The sequence below is a fragment of the Homarus americanus genome, unplaced genomic scaffold (genome assembly GCF_018991925.1).
Source record: "Homarus americanus isolate GMGI-L3 unplaced genomic scaffold, GMGI_Hamer_2.0 scaffold19117, whole genome shotgun sequence".
Classification (NCBI taxonomy): Eukaryota; Metazoa; Arthropoda; class Malacostraca; order Decapoda; family Nephropidae; genus Homarus; species Homarus americanus.
In genome coordinates, this window is record NW_024754704.1 from 3,490,014 (window position 1) to 3,515,656 (window position 25,643).

Consider the following 25,643-nt stretch of genomic DNA (forward strand, 5'->3'; position numbering starts at 1 on the left):
AAGATTAAGCTAAGGGTAGATTAAGATAGGTTACATTTAGGTAAGTTATGTTAAGTTAAAGCTAGGTTGGGTTAGGTTAAGATAAGTCAGATTAGGTTATGTTATAGGTTAAGTTAGGATTAAGTAAGGTTTGGTTTGGATAATTTAGGTTTGATTAAGTTAGGGTTAGATTTGGTTAGGATAAGTTAAGGTTAAGTTAGGTTTGGTTAATATGTTTTTGTTGTTGTCGTCAAAACTTCATAAACACTCTAAGGTCAACTGTGACCCCTTGACACAACCCCTTGAGTCTTCTGTCTAGTGGTACATTGTGCACGTGTGAGGTGCTTTAGTGTACAATATATCTGATGGTATAAATAATTATGTACAGCACAAGCACAGTATGTCTGGTAAAGCAATGCACAATATAATTCTGATGGCACAATGTACAAAGCACGGAATGTCCGGCCATACAATGAACAATATGTGTGCTGGTACAATGAACAATGTTTATACAGGTAGAGAGAAGTACAGGGCCTGGTGGCAGAAGGAGGCGAGGCTGGGGTCTGCTGAGGCTGCACGGGGTGGCAACATTCTCAAGTTCCGGTCAGTGCCAACAACCTGCTGTACTAACTGTCTGTAATAACTGGTGCACTAACATTAAGAATTAGTGTATGAGTGTTATACTACCAATACTGTTGATATGAATATTTATAATGACAATAATACTACGGTAATAATAATAATAATAATAAAAATAATATCCCGAATAAATTCATATTTTTTCTCACTCAAATACAATAACTTGGCCGCCTTTGGTTACACTTCACTCCGTCAGGTTTGAGAAGGCACCGACTCTCCTGGTGGCGGCGGAGGAGTGGCTACCCTACACGAAGGTCACTTGGTATAACGACACCTTCGCCTCCGTCAGCGGGCCCTCCAGGAAGCTCCTTGATGTGTTATCCTCGACTCTGAATTTCAAGTGAGTCAAGGGAGTGTTGGTAAGTTGGTTCTTCTGTGATAATTGTTTTTTGTTATGGTTAGTCGACCTTTTATGGTTAGTCGACCTTTTATTGTTAGTCGACTTTCTTTGGTAAATCGACCAACTATGGGAAGACATTTGGTGAGTCGATCATCCATATCAAAATATCATAAATCAAGTGAGAGAGAGAGAGAGAGAGAGAGAGAGAGAGAGCAACTGTCTCCTCATAACACCGTCCCTCCTTCACCACCCCTGACAGGTACAGGTTCGTGAGGGGGGATGGGTACTTCGGTGCCCTAGAGAAGGATGGGTCTTGGAACGGCATGCTGGGGATGTTACACAGGCAGGTGAGAAGCTTCATAAATTTACGATATCGCTTCCATGATATATAATACTACAAGAAAAAACAGACTAACACACACAGGCAGAACAAGTGAGAGTAATCTTATCCCCTGAGCTTGAATTATAATTATGGTTTCACAAATTCTATATTAATCTCAGTGATTATTATCGCCTTTTGGATCCTATATAACGAGGGACATAAATCCTATACGATCCTATGGTGATTACTGTACATGCCCTACAACGAGCTAAACCACACACACACACACAGACACACACACACACACACACACACACACACACACACACACACACACACACACACACACACACACACACACACACACATCCTACAGTGAGTTATATCCTATAGGAAGTGGACATGGCATTAGGACCCATCGGCGTGACCTACAGCAGGAGCAAGGTGGCCAACTTCACGGTGCCCCTCGGCCAGGAGTACTTCAGGATCATGACTGGGCGCCCTAGACCCCTCCCTGACCCCTGGACCATTGCTGCCCCGTTTACGTGAGTGTTTGACCCCTGCATGACCTCTGATTGACCCGTATTTGGCACTATTTGACTTTTATGTGACCCCTAACTGACAGTCAGGTGGCTTCACTAAACACAGCCGGTCTCACCATACACAGGTGGATGGTGTGGATCTGCCTGCTGGTGTCGCTGCTGGTGATGTGGATGGTGAGCTTTATGGTGGCGCAGCTGGTGATCGACTTCCGGGGTCCTCGAGGCCTGAGTGACCATCTGTTGACCGTGTTCGCTGTTCTCGTCTCTCAGGGTCTGTCTGTCTGTCTGTCTGTCTGTCTATCTGTCTGTGTGTCTGTCTATCTGTCTGTGTGTCTGTCTATCTGTCTGTGTGTCTGTCGGCCTCTTCACCTTTCCTACACTTTTCCAATTTAAATCTAAATTATATAATGAACCATATATTTTGTCTATCTATCTATCTATCTATCAGTATATATTTGTACAGTATATGTTGATTTTTAAACAATATTTGTCTTGATAATATATAAATTAGTTATACTGTAGTCTTACTCGCTGTTATTATTATTATTATTATTATTATTATTATTATTATTATTATTATTATTATTATTATTATTATTATTATTATTATTATTATTAATGTATTAGTAGGAGTAGTAGTGTTAAATGGACAGACAAATCCTGATACCGAGCGAAAATTGCTTTAAATAGCCCAAATAAATGAAGATAACGACACACACACACACACACACACACACACACACACACACACACACACACAAAATTTAACACAAAGTCACACAAACTAAAATTAACATGTAAACAAAACACCTTAACAATAATAAAACGCACTAACACGCAATAACACTCACTAACACTCAGTAACTCGCAATCACACGCAATAACACTCACTAACACTCAGTAACTCGCAATAACACGCAATAACACTCACTAACACTCAGTAACTCGCAATAACACGCAATAACACTCACTAACACTCAGTAACTCGCAATAACACGCAATAACACGCACTGACACTCACTAACTCGCAATAACACGCTAATCATTACTACAGGTGTGACTTGGGAGCCGAAGGGAGCCGCCATGAGGATCACCTGTATTACCTGGATGTTCTTTTCTCTCATCGTTACCTCCTACTTCAAGTGAGTATCTTATCTCTTACCTGTCTCCTCCTTTCTCTCTTACTGGTCTCTTTATCTCTTACTTCTCACTTGTGTCTTGCTTCTCACATTTCTTTCTCACCTTTCGCTTTTCTCTCACCTGTCTCTCTCTCACCTTTCTCTCACCTGTCTCTCTCTCACCTTTCTCTCACCTGTCTCTCTCACCTCTCACATCGTCTCGTCTCACCCACGTCACTCATGCCACTTTACGTTGTATTTGGCACTTATTTGCATTACTTATGCCTCTTAACGCCACTTAAGCCACTTATTAACTTAATATACACCACTTATATTACTTAACCCACTTCACTTATCACTCTTATGTTACTTAATGTTACTTATTCACGCCACTTACTACCACTGTGTTACTTAATGCTACTTACCACCATTATACTGCTTCTTCACATCACTTTATTACCTTACAGTTACTTATGCTACTTAACCCACGTGTTCCTTACGTTACTTCCCTCGTCAGGAGCTCGTACACCTCGCTACTGACGGTGAAGTCGTTACCCGCTACCCATGATGACCTGAGAGACATCCTGAACGACCACAACCTGACTTTTCTACTGGAGGACAACACCAGCTTCAAGGCCTTCGTCCAGGTCTGTCTGTCTGTCTGTCTGTCTGTCTCTCTCTGTCTGCCTGCCTGTTTGTCTGCCTGTCTGTCTGTCTGTCTCTCTGTCTGTCTGTCACCTGTCTCTGTCTGTCTGTCTGTCTGTCTGTCTGTCTCTCTCTGTCTGCCTGCCTGTTTGTCTGCCTGTCTGTCTGTCTGTCCTCTCTGTCTGTCTATCTTTCTCATGCTCCGCCTCACCTCACTTCCACCTCTTCCACTCCTCCCTCTACACTCAGTCTCTTTCCTTCCTTACATACCCTCCCTCACTGTCCTTCCCTACATTGTACTTCCTTTATCCTTCTATAGTCCCTCTCTCTCTATCTCCTCTTTCCCTCTTCCCACACCCCCACCCACTTCCCCCTACCCCTGCCCACTCCCCTCTCCTCTAAACTCCATCCATTCCCCTCTCCCCCATGCTCCCACCCACTCCCCTCTCTTCCACGTCTATTCCTTCTCTACCCCCTCCCCCCTACTCCTCTCCCCTACCCTTCTCACCCCCTCCTCATCTCCCCTCACCACAGGAGTCGGAACAGTCTATTGTAAAGGAAATCTCAAAGGAGCTTAAACGCAGAGGAAGGTTCCTGAAGGCGTCCGAGCTACAGGAGGTACTGGAGAGGGACCTGCCTGACCGTGGCCACGCAGCCTTGTTGGAGGAACACACGATCAAGAAATATATGTCCATTAACCTCTCCAAGACTGGTACGTGTGGCTCTCTAAGACCTTGAGTAGTTTTGGCTCTGAAATGTTTGGGTTCTGAAATGTGTTTAGATTGTTTGTTAATTATGTTTACAAGATGTTACCTCTCTCTCTCTCTCTCTCTCTCTCTCTCTCTCTCTCTCTCTCTCATACCTTGGTGTTACAGGGAGGTGTAACTTCTACATGTCTCGGAGTTACAGCTATTCAATTTACATCTCCATGGCCGTCTCGAAGGGCAGTCCTCTCCTGGACCTCTTCAACGCCAGGTGAGTGAGAGTGAATCCGGGAGAACACTTCCACCACAGAAGGTCTCCACTCCTTGCCACCTCAGGATCTTAACACATTAAACAGACTCGAATCCCCTAGTTATTAACCACCCATATGTCCCATTCCGATCTGGCTTCTAATCATCTAATTTCCCCGTTTATATATGGCTTAATTATATAAACCCCCTATTCAAATCTAGCTTCTAAGTGTGTAAAAATCTTCGAAATACTAAATTTATATGTATGGTGTGCGAGGATCCTGTCGCTAAGGGAGTACGGCATCTACGCTCAGTGGGTGACGGAGGAGCTACGGGGAGCCTCCCACTGTTACCTCGCCTCTAATAGGGTGACCGAGATTGCTCCCTACACACTAGTGGACATGAAGGTGAGTGTACTCCATCATGTTTACCCTTCGTCTAACTTCGTTTTCTTTTTATAGATGAAACCACCAAGAACGATCATTCATAAATAATACGATAAATAAATATATAAATTCCTTTGCTTTTCTCTCCGTCTTAAACTACCGTGACAGAAAGATAAAGTTAATACCCTAAGTTCAATCAGCTTTTTATAATATACTTGAACATGACCAATTATTTTTTTAGTTTAAAATATTACGATATTAGGATATTATTCATTGTAATTATACGCCAACAAATTATTCACATTATTCTCGAATTTCCCGTCACCGATGTTCGTGTTCTACAGATGTCGTTCGTGTTGCTGGGCGGCGGGACGGGGTTGGCGGCTCTCATCCTCCTGTGGGATATTATCACCCACTGGCTCTTGGTGAGGAGACCTAACAAGGCCTCCAAGATCACCAGGAAGTGATGATTATACCTGGAGGAGGCACGGTAAAGGCTTCCTAAAGTGACGAACATAAGTGGAGGAGACATGACGTGTGTGTGTGTGTGTGTGTGCGTGGAAGTTTTAGTGATTGTGTGTAATTTAATTGAGTGTTTATGTGGTTTCATTAATGATGAGTTAGGTGCATTAAATAAGGAAGATAAGTGGTGTGATGTTAGTGATAATGTGTTAAACAATTAAGTGTATATATTACAGTGTCAGTGTTCATATGTAACACAATTATGTACAAATATTGCATTAAGTAAGATGGCCGTATATGATTAATTAGTATACCTTTACCGGTTACATAACACATGGGTAGGTGTTCTGTATCCCACGATAGATGGACAACACCTATGAAATTTGACATATTTTTAAGATAAATCAAAGGGACAAAACAGAATACAACGCTGTTTGTATTACTGTAAACATTGTAGATATTTGTTTATGTATAAATAAATGTAATTAGTAATGTAAATTGTATTATACAAATTCTGGGTAATTTGGGTAGAGTAGCTAACATGATAACCTTGGTGGAGTAGAGTAGTTAACATGATAAACTTGGTGGAGTAGAGTAGCTAACATGATACATTTGGTGGAGTAGAGTAGCTAACATGATAAACTTGGTGGAGTAGAGTAGCTAACATGATAACATTTGGTGGAGTAGAGTAGCTAACATGATAACCTTGGTGGAGTAGAGTAGCTAACATGATACATTTGGTGGAGTAGAGTAGCTAACATGATACATTTGGTGGAGTAGAGTAGCTAACATGATAAACTTGGTGGAGTAGTGTAGCTACCATTATCTACCGTACATCCACCACACCGTTTCTGTGTGGATGTCGGTCACACTAGAATAACCCGTTATAGTACACCCTTCTTTCCTCACACAGACAAACTGTGGAATGGTCTGCCTTCTTCCGTGTTTCCATCTTCATACAATGTCTCACTCCGAAATTCTGGTCTTCCGGTTATCTTCGTGGTGTAGATTAACATACTCTTTCTTCTCTCCCCAGGCCGATGACCTGTGCCTGGGTTGGCTATTCTCCGCTAAAAACACAAACAAATAAAACACCTACACACTAGCACAGTACTGGAGACTGGTATCCATCCTCACTTTGATTTCAAGCACTTACCCAAAATCCTCATCTTCTGTAAGTTAGTCTCATAAAGTTTACCTGAAATAAAGTATTGAAACAAGATGTATCGGTTTATTTTTGGTAGTGTCGGGACATTGGACCTGTTTCTCCTGGCCTTGTTGGTGATGTTATTAAGTAACATGAGCTTGGGGCAACATAGTGATGAAGAACAGTCAGATAAGTAGATATAAGGTATGCAGGACTGGTATGGGGACGAGGATCGGAAAGGTACTCTTTGGAATTATGATTTGGATAGTGATGATGTATATGACACGGTGAAATTACCCGGCGACTCTGATTGGACAGGGAAGCCTTGGGATTTTGATGAAGATGAGGATAATGATGATGTACATGACATGGTAAAATTATCCGATGACTTTGATTGGATAGGGAGCCATTCGGATACTGATTCTGATGAAGAAAATGATTAGGTCTCAAATTAAGAAGAGGAAATGGACTGGGATTTGTTTAACAACGAGAACGGGGAGACAGATGAAGAATACATCAGGTCGATCGCTTCCATGATCCCACCATTCTTAAAGAAGCAACTGGATACTGAGACGTAGATGGTCTTCGAGGAAACCGGGTCCTTGGTCGAGCTCAATGTACAGTCGTGGGAGGAAACACCTAGCAGAGATATCCACACGGAATATGTCTTCGGCGAGCAAGATGACCCGGAGCCCTACGTCAAGGATCATAAGGTCAAAGAGGGGGAAGACGACGAGAAAAAGATAGAAGACACGAAAACTGAGAGAGAACGCGATTATCACATTGCAGGGGAGGAGGGAGGCAGTACATTCGTCTATGGGTCTTTCAGTGGCTCCTCACCTAAATTTGAGACAATCCAACGTCGTTACAATGAGAAAGTTAAATTATATGATGAAGATATTTTCCCCCAGATCCCTCCTGAAGCAGACCACGCAGATGTTGACTATGTGAAGGCCTTTTTCGACAGGATTCATTCGGAGGATATCTCTAATACAGGGAACTTTCCTTATTACGAAGCTCTCTCTGAGGAAGATGAGACTCTCTCTAGACTAGAAGATAGCCTCCCTAAAGACACCAAGACTCCCTCAGCCACACGCCCTCCTCCCTCCGTCAAAGGGAAGAATAAATCTGAATTGAAATTAAAGGCTCGTCGAAAAATATTCAAAAGATTTATGAAGATAAAGATTTTCATGAAAATAATCAAGGATTTACCATGGAAAAAGATCTTTGCCGTAAGTGTGGTAATAATAATTCTGACTATCATTTTAGTAATTACCTAATATTTGATAAAATTAGCTGCCGAGACAAACGTCGAGTCCATCGAATATCTTTTAGATCAACTTACTCAACTGCCGGCTGAAGCGATACCCATGAAGAAATTATTAAAAGAGTTCAAGGCATAAGGGCAGGGAGGTGATATGCTTCTGTCCTTAGTATAGATGGAATTATAACAAGCAACACGTATATACTAGTGGAAACGTGGCGTTGAGATGAGGGAGAAGAAAATGAAGAAAAAACTTCGTGGTAAAAATAAGTTGAAATTTTGGAAATATTATTGAAACCCCCTTCCTTCCATCCCTCCCTCACTCGACCGGTCGCTATCGCACTACTCTACAATTCAACTAGAGAGACCTTTAATTTTTACCTCTCTTTAAATGTAAACTTGATATCCAAATTTTTCTGTCTGCGTAAACTTTATCTAAATCTACTTGTACTTGTATATGTAATTTTTTTTCTGTATTTACTTATCTATCATACTATTTTTTTTTAACTTATTGTGTACCTAACCTAACCTAACCTAACCCCCCTCGTATACAATGTTTTAAGTCCCTGAGTACAATGATTTAACCCCTTGAACATGATGACAAGTTGAGTACTATAACTTAACTCCCTGAGTACTCTAGAATTACTTGTCACTGTATTAAACATTAATTACAGGGTTAATTAAAGAGACTTGTGTAATTAATTAACTAGTTTATTGAATTAAGATTTTAAATAATGTCATGGACTTTTGACGCCATTTACTGACATGTCAACCCATTACTGTTATTATTATTATTTTACTGTTTTTTAACGTTTTACAGAATGAGGTTAGACAATTAATTCGCTTAGTTATTTATTGATAGTGTACAAAGTCAATGGGTTTGACATGGAGCAGTGTCACCAACTTTACAAGGTGGATTTTTTTTCTGTTGAGGGATAATATCAAGGGTTCAATGTTGATATGACTACACACACACACACACACACACACACCGTTAGGCAACATACAAGCTAAGATTAGTCAATGTTATTAATCAAAATAATTAAAAACTTAATTGTGTTAAATTTTCGGGCCACTGTCCCTTGCCTTAAGTTTTGGGATACCATGTACAGTCTGGGTCAAAAGTCTCGAACACTTGACAGTATTTGGCATGTAAGTACCCGAAGATCTTAGGTATTAAGGAGAGTTTTGTGGTTCAGACGTAATATGTGATGACAAGTAGTGTTATTAGTATATCCCAATCATATATAGTACAAGTAGATGCCAGGTATTGCTAAGTGTTCAACACTTTTGACCCCGACTGTACCTAATGTTAATTTTTGGGACATCCTGTTCCTCAAATAAAATTTTAGGACACCCTAAATTATTAGCTGACCCAGCTGTAGATGGGTACCAAAGTTTACAACTTGGGGAAGTGAAGTCGGTCGAGTGCAGTACCGGCCACGCTGCCTCCTTGTGTACTGAGCCGAAGATTTAGTGGTGGGCAGACATGCCTAAGAGACCCACTTATACTTCCACTTATGTAACAGTCAATTAAAATATTATGCTGGAAACGTGCAGAAAGTTTCTATGGTATTGTATCTAGAGCTAACCTGACAAATCCTGGGAATTAACTTTATTACAAAACTAACTTCAATATTATTCAAAATAAAGAAGAATTAATCCATTACATGCTTAGAATTTAACAAGCATTCCTTATACAAAAGTCAGCATTCACTGTTAACGCTCAGAATTAATAACAAGTTAAATACTAAGATTTAAGTATATATTTTCTTAAGATCAATCACCATTCTTGAGACAGCGTGTTAACATTTTTAATGGTGAGAGTTAACAACCGACCCCTTAAGTGTTAAAACTGGTCATCTTATTCACACCATTATTTATATCCTTACAAAAATATTGATAGAATTACTTAACTGTTATATCATAGGTTAAAATGTATTCCTATCTATGTGAGTCACTTCTACTGTACAGAGGTTAAATCATTCTTAATTGCACTTAATTAGGTGAACATTACATAGATGTTAATACAATTCATCTTAAAAATAGTTAAGATTTTAACTAATAGGAGCCAACAGTACGCAGATATTAACATGTATTGCTATTGATTTTAACCTATTCGACAGTTGTTAAATAGGCATTTAACATATTAATATATCTGACTACCGCGACCATAAATAGGTGTTGTAATTATGGCAATATTTACCTGATGAGGAAATAAAAATTATAATCAGGTACCAGAAGATAGTAAGAGAAGTTGATAAACTTGATGGAAAGATAAAAAGAATAAAGAAAATAATGGAAGAAGGAGGAGGAGGAGGAGGAGGAAAACGTAGTAGAAAGAAGAGAAAGAAGAAGGCGGAGGAGAAAAAGAAGAGGAAGGAGGAGGAGGAAGAAGAAGAGGAAGGAGAAGAGGAGAGGTCACATGGCCGTGGACTCAGGGGATGCAGTAGTCAATAGTCTCGTACTCAACTGATCCTGCAAGATAAGGACAACATAAACTTAACTCCTGCAAATCCTTTATGCTACCATGAATCATAATATATCGTAGGAAGGTTTCTACTGAAAGACTCTCCACTTGAGTGGTTTCTACTTGGGAGGTTTCTGAGAGACTTTCTACTTGAGAGGTTTCTACTTGGGAGGTTTCTACTTGAGAGGTTTCTGAGAGACTTTCCACTTGAGAGGTTTCTACTTGGGAGGTTTCTACTTTAGAGGTTTCTGAGAGACTTTCTACTTGAGAGGTTTTACTGAGAGACAGTTCACTTGAGAGGTTTTACTGAGAGACATTTCACTTGAGAGGTTTTTACTTGAGTGGTTTCTACTGAGAGACATTTCACTTGAGAGGTTTCTACTCACCGGAGGTTTCACTGGCGTTGTAGTAGTCGTGTTGAGTGTTGTCAGGGACCTTTAACTCTGGTTCGTCGTAGATGTGGTTCTCCACTGATGATGCGGGAGTGTAGTGTTCGTCCTGGGAGTGTGAGTGGTGGCCCTGGGAGAGTAAGAGAGAGTGAGTGGTGGCCCTGGGAGAGTAAGAGAGAGTGAGTGGTGGCCCTGGGAGAGTAAGAGAGAGTGAGTGGTGGCCCTGGGAGAGTAAGAGAGAGTGAGTGTTGGGGATCCGATGAGTTAAGTGAGGGATAGTGGCTGTGGGTTAGGTTAGGTTAAGCCGTGGGTGGGTAAGAGTAATGGTCGAATTGACTCCGTTTTACTTAATTATTTTTTCACTATGTTTAAGTTAATGAGGTTTGTTTAAGGAAATTTAGGTTAGGTTAGCTTTAAGTTACGTTAAGGGTGAATTATGTTATGCTAGGGTAGATTAAATTGGGTTACGTTAGATTATGTGAGATTTAGTTGGACTTAGGTGAGATTATATCAAAGTTATGTTTAGTTAGATTAGGTCAGGGTAAATTATATTAGGTTAGGACAGATTATAGTACAGTAGGTTGGGTTAGGTCAAGTTCGTTTAAATTAGTCAAAGTCAGCTGTGAGAGTTTGGTTGTTGTCGTACAAAAGTTAACTGATCTATGGTAAATTATCTCTTAATGTATCTCAATATTCTCTAAGTCATTCACAAATCTGTGTTGACGAGATAATGTCCTCGTGTATGAGGTAGGCGGCGATATATCATGTATAGAACACCATTTAAACCAAAGACTTTAGGCGGTAATGTCCATAAAAAGATAAAAACAATAAAAACTTGCGCCTCTTGTGACGTCATTGCCGACCCGTGTAAGTGTGGGAGTGACTTACCATGGGGAGGTCGGGGGCCATCTTTCCCGGAGCAATGGGTAGTGGGTGGTGTTGCCTGGGCTGCAGGTAAAGCAATTCCTCTTTTTTGGCCGCCTTGTTGTAGCCCGGTGTGTTGAGTCGATGGCCATCCCCACGAGAACTTCTAACCCTGACTCTCTTGCCCCTTGGAGCTGTGATCAGATATGGTGCTTGTTAGAGAGAGAGAGAGAGAGAGAGAGATATATATGTGGGCCAGGTCGTTAACTCTAATCTCCACTGTCTAGAGATATGGGAGAGAGAGAGAGAGAGATTTAATCTAGTCCCTTGTCCCTTGCAGCTACACACACACACACACACACACACACACACACACACACACACACACACACACACACACACACACACACACACACACACACACACACACACACAATATACTGGCGCCTGACGTAGTACCTTTCATGGTTCGGTTGTAACGCAGCAAGAGGCAGGTGATCGTTGCCATCACACACAGAACCAGCACGATGCCTCCAGTGATGCACCACAGCAGTGCCCGCGTCTCAGACTCCTGCGGGAAGAAGGTAGTGTCAGGAAGATGGTGTCAGGGAGGTAGAGTCAGGAAGATGGTGTCAGGAAGGTAGAGTCAGGAAGATGGTGTCAGGAAGGCAGTATCAGGAAGGCAGTATCAGGAAGGTCTGACTCACGTTGACATCTGACATGGTCCTGTGCTGACGGTGACGGTGACGGAGACTGTAATGCTGACGTTGGTGTTGTGACGCTGCCTTGTTATTGTTACTCTGTTGAAGTGAGAAACAGTGTATCAACAACACGTTATCGTAGGAGAGATTCTTTTATCTCGTTTTGTTTACAAGCAACGATGATAATATTTTAACCTTTGTTTCGCTCTCGTAAGTTTGGTCGATATGAAAAGCTAACACAGACTTCATTCATTCATTCATTCATTCATCCACCCATTCACTCCAACTGCTATAAAATACGTGTTATGCTATGGTGGAGGGGGTGGAGGAGACTGCAGCGGGAGCGGGTAAACAAAGTGAAAGGTTACAAAGAAATAGTGCTAGGAATGATGACAAAACTAAATTAGGCAGGGAGTTAAAACCTAAACGCTACAAAGAGAGGACTCGGTACACGACTAACTTAAATGTCTACTACGCAAACAGTAGAAGTATGAGAAACAAAATGGATGAAATCAGGGCGTTGGTATATACCGAAAAAAAATCGATATAATAGCATTCACTGAAACATGGATCAACCTATGACTCACGTGAGTTACCTGTCGCATACCAAATTGCGGGTTACAAATTATTCCATACCGTTGGGCAGATTAGGAAAGGAGGCAGAGTAGCAATCTATGTCTGGGATAATCTGAAGTGTGAAATAAATAACGAATTAAAAGCTGAGCGGAATACAGAAACAATTTGGATATAATTAATCGATGGTAGGGAAAATTAATCACAGGAGTAGTATATATACCTCCTAATCTTGATAGAACTAATGAGCGACTTATTTCGGATGAAATGCGCAGGGCTTCCAAAGTCTGTATAGCAGGCGACTTTAACTTTAGCCAAATAGATTGGATTGACCTTACGGGTAACTCAGAATCAGAGGATTTTCTTGAAACAATCTAGGACTGTTTCCTAAGCCAACAGAGAAAACCTCATTAGTATTGTCGAGGTAGGGAATGAACTTTCTAACAGCGATCACAAAGAGATAAAATTCCAGTTAGAATTTCAGGGCAGTCACAAGGAAAATTCCACTTAAGTCTCAGATTTCAGAAGGGCAAACTTTGACAGTTTGAAGAGGCAGCTGAGAGAAGGGGTATCGCGCTTGGGGGTGAATTACATGACCTTACACAATATACCCACAGAGGGCGACCTCACCTTACCTGGAGACCCGACGCTTGAGGATGACTTGATAACGAGATCTGAGGTTGACGAGATCCACAACAATTTAAATAATGAGTTACTTGATGCACAAAGGCAGAACATGCCATACAGAAAACTCAGATCAAACAACAATGACCCTAAATGGAAAAAATAATTATTTAGAGAATATTATTGGCCAAAGGAAGGTTATAGGTAGGAGAATAAATCGTGGTGAAGTTTACCTCCGAGATTATTATAAGGTATTGGCCGGTAGGGTTAAGACCGAGATAAGAAAAGCAAAAAGGAATAATGAAATGAAGGTAGCAAGGCGAAGTCAAACCCCAAGGGATTCTCTCAAATGTATCAAACTAAAACACGAGAAAAGATTGGACCAATACAGTCAGAAACCGGCGAACTAACTGATAACGACGGAGAAATGAGCAAAAATCTGAATAGATATTTTTCAACAGTTTTCACCACCGAAAATTTAAACATGATACCCGAGGCACCGACTCTACAGAGACAGTGAAGAAAATAAATTAAGCGAGATAGCAGTGACTAGTAACGATGTTAGTAAGCAAATAGACAAACTAAAGCCTAATAAGACGCCAGGTCCCGATAGCGAGGTCATCCTATAACTATATCTTGCGCTTGTGAGACCACACTTGGATTACGCAGTTCAATTCTGGTCACCGTATTACAGAATGGATATAGAATCCTTGGACATAATTCAGAGGAGAATGACAAGACTAATCCCGGGCATTAGGAACCTTGTGTACAGAGACAGGTTAAAGCTTCTTAATTTGCACTCCCTCGAGAGACGTAGAGTGAGGGGCGATATGATAGAGGTGTATTAATGGAAGTCAGGGCTGAACAAAGAGGACATTACAAAGGTACTCATATTATCCAACCAGGAGCGAACTCGTAGCAATGGTTTTAAATTAGAGAAGTTTAGATTTACGCGCGAAATAGGTAAACATTGGTTTGGAAATAGAGTAGTGGATGAGTGGAACAAGTTACCAAATATCATCATTAACTCGAACACGCTGGATAGCTTCAAACATAGGTTGGATGGATATATGAGCGATAGGGGTTGGGTGTAAATGGGACTGCCCAGTATGGGCCAATAGGCCCGCTGCAGCTTCCTCCGTTCTTGTGTTCTTGTGGTGTTCCTCTGCCACAACAAACCCAATATATCCATTTGGTTTACCTCTGCCGTTTCATATAACCATCATCAGCTTGTAATTCCATGGCGTTACAAAAAGTACAAATACAGTTTATGTATTTTTTCTTATATCAATACACTATATACTGAAAAAAAATCAATAATACAGTGAAAGACCAATTGTATACACTGACATAGTTTACCGAGTAGGCAGTGTCGGGTCAAAGTCTTGTTCGTATTACTGTGTTGTATAGTAAAACACCCGCCAATATAAAGCATAATGAAGCTCAAATATTTGTTTCCTTGTAATGAGCTTATGTAGGTTTATCTAGAATACACCGTAGGATAATACTTCGACATACCTAAGTACACTGTAACACACTGAACCATGATACAGGATAATACGGTATTATCATAGAGAGGTCGACTGTAAGCTCAATCAGTGATACAAAAATTTATACAACTGATGCACAAGGCATTTGCATACAGTTAATTTAAATCACAACTTCACGACGGAAAATACCGAGTACTGTACTTTACTGAAACTTTCAAAAATACAAAATACAGAAAAATTAACTGTAACTTCACTTTTAGAATTAGTTTAGGTGTTGGTAAAACTCTCTACTGTACTGTACCTACTAGGATAACAGAATAGCTCCGACTGTCGCTAAAAATACAACGAGCATCTATAATAACGCCACTGATATCCGGTGTGAGGTGTGTCATGACATCCATACAGACTTCCGGAGGATTTTAGTTTTGTAAGATAAATTTTCCTCATAACTGTAGATGTAATATTACCCATCAAGGAAAAAAAAAAGTCCAAAATGTCGCCGGAATTACACTTTGACTACCTTTCTAGATTAATTTCACGTGTGTTTGTCCGTGGGGAGGGGGTACTTCTGGAGGGGCTGTTCGTGATACTTGGGTCGTGTACTTGGGTCGCGTATTGGGGGTGGTGTTTGGGAAGGATCGATGTTTCTGTTGTTTAGATTTGCTTTATAACTGAGGTTGTTTATTTTGGGAAAGATCGATGTTTCTGTTGATTAGATTTGCTTTATAACTGAGGTTGTTTATTTTGGGAAGGATCGATGTTTCTGTTGTTTAGATTTGCTTTATAACTGAGGTTGTTTATTTTGGGAAAGATCGATGTTTCTGTTGATTAGATTTGCTTTATAACTGAGGTTGTTTATTTTGGGAAGGATCGATGTTTCTGTTGATTAGATTTGCAAGGGGGGACCTAGTTGAGGTGTATAAGCATCTCAGGGGGCACTACTCAGTTGAGTGTCCTTACTTGGAGCTGGCGGACGCTTGCCCCACAAGGGGTCACAGCTCAAGATTGAAGAAGCCGCAAGTCCAGAAAACCGTGAGGGCAAACTTTTTTGGAGTGAGGGTTGTAAACTCTTGGAACAATCTACCAGAGAGTGTTGTGACGGCACCGAGTGTGAGCTTTTTCAAGACAAGACTTGATCAACACTGGAGCGGGTTCAAGTACATTTAGGAGCCGGTGCATGCCCAGTATTTGCCAACAGTGCGTGGCAGAGACGTGACCGATCGCCCGGGTGGCTAGCGAGCCGATCTTTTGGTGAAGAAGATAAATGAAAAGGAAAAGTAATCAGAGAAGTGACCGATCGCCCAAGCGGCTAACAAGCCGATTAGTAGCGAAGAGGATAAAAGTAAAAAGTAAAAGTAACACAAAACAACAGAAAGCGAAGTGCCAAGAGGAATGCCACGGGACCGCATTTGAAGACAGTGTTGACCCAGACGTTGACGGCCAACACATTAGATCACACCAGATGGAAGAAGTTGTAAGAAATTGAAAGAAATTGAAAGGAGAAAGCTACTGGGCATAATAGTGAGGTTTTAGGTATAGAAAGCGAGGGTGTGGGGCGAAATGTGGAGGTTTCTGAAGAGGAGAGTAAGGATTATGGGTAAAATAGCCAGGGTTAGGGCTAACTTTAGCTTGATTTACACAAAATGACGAGTACTACGAACAAAATAGCCAAGTGTATGAACAAAACAGCCTCGATTATGAACAAAACAGCCAAGTGTATGAACAAAGCAGCCAGGCTTAACCAAATAACAAGCGTTAGACCCCCATCGAAGTTCAACAAGCAAGAGGCGAGGATGGGGATGGAAGCGTTAAACAAAACCAGGATACACACACATACACACACAGCCACGATAACACGTACAAAAGATAACACAACCAAAAGATAACACCAGGCGTTTCTCCGTATCATATCCTGTTCGGCTTTATTAAAAACAGGGGGACTTTGGAATTAACAAAGGGAAGATAGATTAACATAAATAAGAGAGATAATAAGAAAGATTGAGAGAGAGAGGGGGAAGGAGGGAGGAAAAGTGAAAGAGTGTGTTTGTGTCTGTGCGGACGTTAGGGTATAGCGTCCCCTGAAGCCGAATTACTATTGTGACTTTTTTTTTTTGCAATTATTAAGGTATGATGTTATTTTTTGGTTTTGGTGATTTATCCCTTTGAGTACGATGACTTATTCTCTTGAGTACGATGAATTAACCCCTCGAGTACTATGAATTAACCCCTCGAGTACTATGAATTAACCCCTCGAGTACGATGACACCCCTCGAGAGTACGATGAATTAGCCCCTCGAATACGATGACTTAACCCCCAAGTACGATGACTTAACAACTCCCTTAAATACGATGACAACATCTTAAATACGATGACTTAACCTCTTAAATACAGTGAATTAACCCCTTAAATACGATGACTTAACATCTTAAATACGATGAATTAACCCCTTAAATACGATGAGTTAACCCCCCTAAATACGATGACTTAACATCTCAAATACGATGAATTAACCCCTTAAATATGATGACTTAACCCCTTAAATACGATGAATTAACCCCTTAAATACAGACTTAACCCCTTAAATAAGATGACTTAACATCTTACATACGATGAATTAACCCCTTAAATGCGATGAATTAACCCCTTAAATATGATGACTTAACCCCTTAAATACGATGAATTAACCCCTTAAATACGATTACTTAAGCCTTTGAAAGATAGTCTATTTACTCTCGTGTTTTTGTACCGCCAATAGGCTTCTGACGTCGCAGCAGCCTCCACCACACCATCTGACGTCACAGCAGCCTCCACCACACCATCTGATGTCACAGCAGCCTCCACCACCATCTGATGTCACAGCAGCCTCCGTCACACACATAACATCATGCTCAGTCTAGTAGGTGTTTGTATTTTTCATGTTGGGGTCAGATTGTGGGGTATGGGATTTTTGTGTTCACACTCAGGATGGGATGGAGAAAGGAAACTCACAATGTGCTCTCTGTATACATGTTGTATTGGATGCACAATGCAGCTTGGTGCTGGGAAGGCAGCATGGTTACAAGCGTGATGTAGAGAGAGCTGGTTGGTGAGGGTGCTCAGAGGAGGACAGCTTGTGGGTCGCCATGCTCGCCGGCGGGAGCGAGGCGCCAGGCTGCGGGGAGGAGGAGGTGTAGCTTGCTGCGGCTGTAGCTAGAAGAAGAGAGCTGGTTGGTGAGGATGCTCAGAGGAGGACAGCTTGTGGGTCGCCATGCTCGCCGGCGGGAGCGAGGACCGCCAGGCAGGGAGGAGGAGGAGGAGGTGTTGCTGGCTGGTTGGTGTAGGTAGAAGAGACCACCACGAGGTCAGGCTAAATGGCAGGGTAGGCGTGGCTTAGTAGTTGACCCCAGCTCCGTGATGTATGGCGGCGCTGGTTGACCTAGACCACGAGGCATACACTGGGGAATTCGTGGGGTCGGCTACGCAGCGACAAACAGCGTTTGTAGGGGAGAAATCCACTACAAGATCAAAACACTGAAAATTATATCACCTCCATTCTGTTTATTTCACCTGGTGATATAATAGCCTAACCTGACCCTAACCTAATCCAAACGTAATGTAACATAACTTCCAAGGTAAGTAGCATTAGGGTGTTTATTCATCATGCGTAATAACTTAGGGGGGGGGGCTAATCTTCAGGTGATGTGTTCGTTCCTTAACTCTCCCTCCCACCTTCCCCCCGGCAGGATACTGAGTCCCGGACACTGTTATGGTTCATCACACTGGGGATTGTTATGGTGTGCCTTCTCATGGCTTTCATCACCATCCTTCTGATTCGTTTCAACGTCGTCCAAGTCGCCGCAGGTAGGTCGTGTGTGTGTGTGTGTGTGTGTGTATGTTAAGAGAGAATCACCTCATATGTGTCAAGTGTCAGACAGGTGAGTGAGAGAGACCAAAGGCATTGCCGTCATACGTGTCAGAACTGAGAGGATGGGGGGGGGTAGAAGGTGACACACACACACACACACTTAACTCTGTAAAATGTTAGATTTAACTCTTATTTCAACACTAACTGGGTATGATTTTCATCTCTATCTCCCCCTTTCTCTCTTTATATTTTAAGTAACATCCAGGTGGCTATGCTATTGTGTAAATCTCTCAATCTCTCTCTCTCTCTCTCTCTCATTTCCTTTTCACTAAACCTCTTGTGTCTACTCTTCTTCAGCACGGCCATCCATAACAAGGTCTCGAGTCAAGGTGCAGGATGTATCCAACCTACAACTCGCCATTCCCCCGTACGCACCTCCGCCGGCTCCAGCCTTCCCAAAGGTAAGCTACTTTCCCTCCCCCTGGTGCCCAAAAACCTAAACTAACCTAACTTTTCCAGAGGTAAGGTTAGAATAGATAAGGTATGGTTAGTTAAAGTAAGGTTAGCTTAGGTTGCTTTAGGTTATGTAAGGTTACATTAGGTCAATTTAGTTCAGGTAACGACATAAAAACATATAATTTGTTCAGTGGATTTTTTCAGGATCATCACCAATCTCACCATTACTCTCCTATCATCGCCATTACTCTCCCATGATCACCATTACTCTCTCACCATCACCATTACTCTCACCATCACCATTACTCTCCCATGATCACCATTACTCTCTCACCATCACCATTACTCTCTTACCATCACCATTACTCTCCCATGATCACCATTACTCTCTCACCATCACCATTACTCTCTCACCATCACCATTACTCTCCCATGATCACCATTACTCTCACCATCACCATTACTCTCTTACCATCACCATTACTCTCCCATGATCACCATTACTCTCTCACCATCACCATTACTCTCTCACCATCACCATTACTCTCCCATTAATCACCATTACTCTCCCATCATCACCATTCTCTCTTACCATCCACCATTACTCTCCCATGATCACAAAACTACTCTCACCATCACCATTACTCTCCCATTAATCACCATTACTCTCTTACCATCACCATTACTCTCTCACCATCACATTACTCTCCCATTAATCACCATTACTCTCCCATGATCCATTACTCTCCCATGATCACACCATTACTCTCTCACCATCACCATTACTCACCATATCCATTACCCTCCCATCATCACCATTACTCCCCATGATCACCATTACTCTCCCATGATCACCATTACTCTCCCGCAGTCACCATTACTCTCCCATGATCACCATTACTCTCCTCCATCACCATTACTCTCCCATCATCACCATTACCCTCCCCATCATCACCATTACTCCCCCCATCATCACCATTACCCTCCATGATCACCATTACTCTCCATGAATCACCATTACTCCCCCATCATCACCATTACCCTTCCATCATCACCATTACCCTCCCATCATCACCATTCTCAGCTCCCCCATCATCACCATTACTCCCCCATCATCACCATTACTCTCCCATGAATCACCATTACCCTCCCATCATCACCATTACTCCCCCATCATCACCATTACTCTCCCATGAATCACCATTACTCTCCCATGAATCACCATTACTCTCTCACCATCACCATTACTCCCCCATCATCACCATTACTCCCCCATTATCACCATGTCTCTCACTCCTCCCTGCAGGACCGTGACTACAGCTCGGTGTCATCAGAGGACGAGCACCATTATGAAGACATTAGGGTGTACCAGGATCCAGATCATATGTATTACGACTTAGGTGATACTGCCAATGGTAAAGTAGCATCCTCTTAAGTAGAAACCCTTTTTTAAGTAGATACCTTTTAAGTAAAGACCCCTTAAGTATATACTGTTTAAGTATATTTTAAGTAGAAACCTCTTTTAAGCCAATCAATCAATAGGCGTACCATCCCCATATTTTAGGGTTGGCGACCACAGTCCTCTACTCAGGTTGTTTATCCTCTTTAGTTTCGTATTTCTCTGGGGACCTACATTAGTTTTTAATATCATTCATCCATCCCAGTCTCTGCTTTCCCTGGCCCTCCTACTCTCAACTTTGCTCATTTATATTTCTGTTATTATCTCCTCATCCCTAATTATATAACCTAAATATTTAAATTTTCCTTTTCTGTACATTTCAAGTATTTTTCTTGGAGTTTTTGCTAACCTTAGTACTTCTTCATTTGTTTTCCTGTCAGTGTAGCTTATTCTTAACATTCGCCTATAACACCACATTTCAAAGGCCTCCACCACTTTCTGGAGTCTGCAGAAAATGTCCACGCTTCTGACCCATACATCAGTCCTTGCCATGTTGAGCCTTTCAACAGCCTTTTTCCCAAATTGAAGTTAATGTCACTTTCATCAGGTCCTTAAGATTATTAATTGCTGTTTTTCTTTCCCTAATCTTGATTTGATTTCTCCAATATCTATCATCACAGCTAATGTTACTTGCCAAATAGTACACAAAATTGTTCACTTGTTTAAGTTCCCTCTTGCCCACCATAAAAGCAGTATCATCTGCTTAGCATTTATCTTACTACTGTACCTGTTTAACTTTGAACCAATTATTAATTTCATTATTTACTAACTCTGCAGCCTCCTGTTGCCTGTAAGATTCTTTAAAATTCTAATATCTCCTTCGTTAATGCATATTTTCTCCAAGACCTCTACAAATTTATTGTTGATTTGGAAATTTTTTCCAAATCAACAAAGCAGAAATACAAATTTCTTTGGACCTCTAAAGCCCTTTTACACAAAATTCCCAAACCAAATATAGCTTCTTTAGTTCCGTTCCCCTTTCATAATCCATTTTGATCTTCATATAACTCACTGTCGATTCAAAATTTTACTCTCCTTAAAATTATGTTCAGTAAAATCTTGCAAGCACTATACCATGACAACGTAAAGCAAAATTGGGCACTAGATGGCGTTGTGGCTTGTGGGTGTCTTTTAAGTAAATACCTCTTAAGTGCAGTACTGTACTATACACATTTTAAGTAGACACCTCTTAAGTAGGAACCTCTCAAGTGGGTGCATTTTAAGTAGAAACCTATTAAGTAAAAATGGTGAAATAGAAACCCTATAAATTAGACAACTCTAAAGTAAGAAGCTGTTGTAAAGTAACAAAAAATATAAACGGTTTAATTAGCAACCTGTAAAGTAGAAACTTTTAAAATAGAGAAGTCTTGAGCAAAATTTTCTTTGACGAACAATTTAAACAAAAACCTCTTAAGTAGAAACCTCCTCCATACAGGGTCAAATTGCTCATCAAACTACGATACCTTAAACGACTACGACAACGCCTAAATAACACCTGTGGACCTCATCAACGCCTGCATGAGACCAGAGGACCAAAATGGCACGTGTATTAGACGAGAAGACGATCACTGGACATACCACGATTTGTCTCCCGGCAAAGTAGCCTCCAGTCTGCCCGGCTGAGTAGCCACTTCTTTCCTTATTCTGCGTTCTTTTTCCTCATTTATTGCTGTTTCCTTATTCTTCGTTATTTTTTGTAATTCTACGTTTGCCTCCAATTATTTTTTTTCGTATTCTATGTTTTTACGTTCTCAGTTATGCCTTGTCGTCTAAGTTGGAGTCACATTTAAAATTTACGGATTCTTGTAAATAATTATGATTTACATCTCTTACCTTCAGATATTAAATTAAATATCAGATCAATAATAATTTGGTGAATATTTAACAGTACCTAACCTAACCTAACCTAACTTTCCCTATCCAAACTTAAACTAACCTACCCAACTTTAGCCTTAATTAACCTTAATTCTAACATAACCTTAACATCAGCTAACAAAACTATCAAATCTACCCTAATTTTAATCTAATATAACCTGACCCTACCCTAATCTAACTTAAATTAATCTAATCTAATCAAATATACATGTACGTAGACAGCAAGTATGGTATACAATATACATAGGCAATGTAGGTATACAGTATACATAGTGAAGGTACACAAACAATGCACATAGAGTCATGGTATAAAAAGAAGGTGAACAGAAATAAAGTCACAGGAAAAAAAGTCACTTGACTTGTTCACATTGACAACACAATATATATATGATGGCATATTGTACGTAGGTTAGGTTAGGTTAGGTTTTCCGTGCCTTTTTTTTCTGTGACTTTTTTCCTGGATTCTACAAACACAGGTAAGCACTAAGTTAATTCGACCATGGATAGTCCAACAAAGCCACCTGTTGTATATTTCCAGTAAGGTGTGACAGAGAAATTTATCATTGCATTACAGTCGATATTCAAAGTTACAGAAGTTCTATTTACTGTATTAGAAAACAATCTATAGACTACAATGGTGAAAACAGCAACTCTTGATGTATTCATAATATATAACCACGGTGGTAATTTATTAAACACATAGATACAAATAGCTTGTATCGGTAACAGGAAGAAAGCATCCTGGTGCCGAAGATAATGCTGTGCATCCTGTGTGCCTCCTGCTTGTTGGTCATGTGTTGTCGAAACCAAATGTTATTAGAGTAAGTCGTATGTTACGATATTTTTATTGTCGAAGCCAGAAATTACTATACTAAGGGTCGGCCAGATGTTACTTTTTTTATATTCTCAAAGCCAGATACAATCCACGCACTCACGAAGCCAGATGTTACCATACTAACTAACTACGTATAGTTCGGCCTGATGTTACAATCTCTGTTACAGCATTCTCAGAGCCAGATATTAATAATCATTATATTATCAGAGCCTGAACTTGCCTAGCTTAAACTACAGATGGGCAAGGGGCGACCTAATTGAGGTGTATAAGCATCTCAAGGGGCACTACTCTGTCGAGTGTCCTAACTTGGAGCTGGCAGACGCTCGCCCCACAAGGGGTCACAGCTCAAGGTTGAAGAAGCCGCAAGTCCAGAAAACTGTGAGGGCAAACTTTTTCGGAGTGAGAGTTGTGAACTCTTGAAACAATCTACCAGAAAGTGTTGTGATGGCACTGAGTGTGAGCTCTTTCAAGACCAGACTTGACCAACACCGGAGCAGGTTCAGGTACATTCAGGAGTCGGTGCATGCCCAGTACTTGCCAACAGTGCGTAACAGAGACGTGACCGATCGCCCAAGCGGCTAACGAGCCAATCAATGGTGAAGAGGACAAAAGAAAAAAAAGAAAAGATATTATCAGAGCCAGATGTTACGAGCCATATATTCTCAAAGCCAGATGTAAATGATACACAAGGCTCCCTCACCTTGACGTCAGCCTGAGATAACATCTGGCTGCCTCCCACAATCTGTATCATGAAGATGCTGTGATCTGGCTGTTGTGAGAACAGTACTGTACTGAATATCCAGCTAAAATATATATGTTTTTTACCTCTAAGTATTTTTAGGTAAAGTTTGGTACTACTTGTAAATGATGTAAGTTTGTGATTTATAATTGATAAATTGTGTTTACTATGTAAATTTAGTACAGGTACCTGTATGTGTAAATGGTATATTGTAAGGTTTAGTATTAGTAAATTATGTATTATAAGTTTGGTATGTGTAAATGTATTGAAATTTTTCCATTTGTAAATTAGATCTTGTATACAGTATAAGATTTTGTACTGTACTGTACTGTAAACCCTGTCCTTTTGAAACTTGAATACTCATTTACTAATACAGTACATACTGTATTAGAGATACAGATTGCGGTTGACACTGATCGCACTGCTCTTTAGTACATCAGTGACTTCAGAAAGATAGAATATTCTTACGGTAATTGTTTCTCCAAATGGCTTTTGTAAATTTTATTGGTTTCGTAACATTAATTACTCGCCTCCTTTAATTTTTCGCTTGTGATTTTTAGGGCATCTTTGTTATTAACTAAATTAGTGTGTGTGTGTGTGTGTGTGTGTGTGTGTGTGTGTGTGTGTATGTGTGTGTGTATTACATCATTGAGAAGTGTAAAAGCAAACACTGGCAGAAGCAGGTTACAACTCTGTCATGTTTAAAATGTGACATGTTTATTATATATCATATATTTCATCAGTAAATGTTTTATAACTGAGGGTATAATTACACAGTTAAGGAACATAACATACAACTGTTATATTTTGTATTACGACATGTGTGCATCATCATTTAATCAATTTTCTGTAAACTGGGAGTATAATTATGTGATTAAATAACATACTATACAATTTTCTAAGTTACAATTCTGTCTTATGTCGTCTGCTACAACTGTGTACCTGTACTGTACTTAATAATCTGACATGTGTACAGTTGGGGTCAAAAGTTTGCTCCCTCAGCAAAATGGAGCAGCATCAACCCCAAACGAGATTCAGTACAACAATTAGGCTAAATCAATTCGGAGACTCATTCCCGTGACTCAGTTTCACCATGAGGAGCCAACTTTTGCCCCTGACTGTACATCATCAGTTTATTAATATTCTATATCTAGGGGTAGACAAGGTTAAACAACATAGCATACAATTTTCTAAGTTGAAATATGATACACGGTTATAGTACTAATAATTTTTTTATAAACACGATTGACGAGAAAGCTGCCTCACAGACATAGGCGTTTCCAAATTATACTAGAACCTTGATAACTCGATGTTTAACCACTGAATGTCTCTTTGATAAAGTAATCCAAATCTCTGACATGTCATCATTAATGTCAAAATTCACCCGTGCCTCATTGTCAGCCTGCAATCCTCCAATTTCGAGTACAAAAGAGCCACTTTGTTTTACATCTGTCTTAAACGGAAACTAAACAAAATCATAAGGTTCAGTAAGCAACTCAGGGAATCTATCATTGAAATTTGCTGCC

At 40.6% G+C, this 25,643-nt stretch overlaps 3 protein-coding genes across 4 annotated transcripts; 2 read left to right on the top strand and 1 right to left on the bottom strand.

The window, feature by feature from the left end:
• The first annotated feature begins 200 nt into the window (after window positions 1–200).
• LOC121856034 (probable glutamate receptor) lies at window positions 201–6,589 on the top strand. 2 transcript variants are annotated; one of them, XM_042351299.1, is made up of 12 exons: window positions 201–582; window positions 815–958; window positions 1,218–1,305; window positions 1,674–1,825; window positions 1,948–2,093; window positions 2,877–2,964; window positions 3,458–3,587; window positions 4,120–4,297; window positions 4,461–4,560; window positions 4,816–4,945; window positions 5,269–5,414; window positions 6,423–6,589. In XM_042351299.1, the coding sequence occupies exons 1-11, from the start codon at window positions 380–382 to the stop codon at window positions 5,389–5,391; spliced, it is 1,482 nt and encodes a 493-aa protein (XP_042207233.1). In that variant the 5' UTR covers window positions 201–379; the 3' UTR covers window positions 5,392–5,414; window positions 6,423–6,589. The 2 variants fall into 2 exon arrangements, with proteins under 2 accessions (XP_042207233.1, XP_042207232.1); XM_042351298.1 differs by lacking the exon at window positions 6,423–6,589 and having other exon boundaries at window positions 202–582; window positions 5,269–5,878.
• Window positions 6,590–10,143: 3,554 nt separating this feature from the next.
• On the bottom strand, window positions 10,144–15,253 carry LOC121856018. The gene is made up of 6 exons (XM_042351255.1): window positions 15,214–15,253; window positions 12,228–12,320; window positions 11,980–12,091; window positions 11,545–11,714; window positions 10,654–10,786; window positions 10,144–10,275 (listed from the first exon to the last, which is right to left on the bottom strand). Exons 2-6 carry the CDS (start codon window positions 12,240–12,242, stop codon window positions 10,235–10,237), a joined length of 471 nt encoding a protein of 156 aa, XP_042207189.1. The 5' UTR covers window positions 12,243–12,320; window positions 15,214–15,253; the 3' UTR covers window positions 10,144–10,234.
• Window positions 15,254–18,632: 3,379 nt separating this feature from the next.
• On the top strand, window positions 18,633–23,655 carry LOC121856019. Its single transcript, XM_042351256.1, has 4 exons — window positions 18,633–18,749; window positions 19,111–19,214; window positions 20,516–20,624; window positions 22,104–23,655. The coding sequence occupies exons 1-4, from the start codon at window positions 18,680–18,682 to the stop codon at window positions 22,154–22,156; spliced, it is 336 nt and encodes a 111-aa protein (XP_042207190.1). The 5' UTR covers window positions 18,633–18,679; the 3' UTR covers window positions 22,157–23,655.
• The last annotated feature ends 1,988 nt before the right edge of the window (window positions 23,656–25,643 follow it).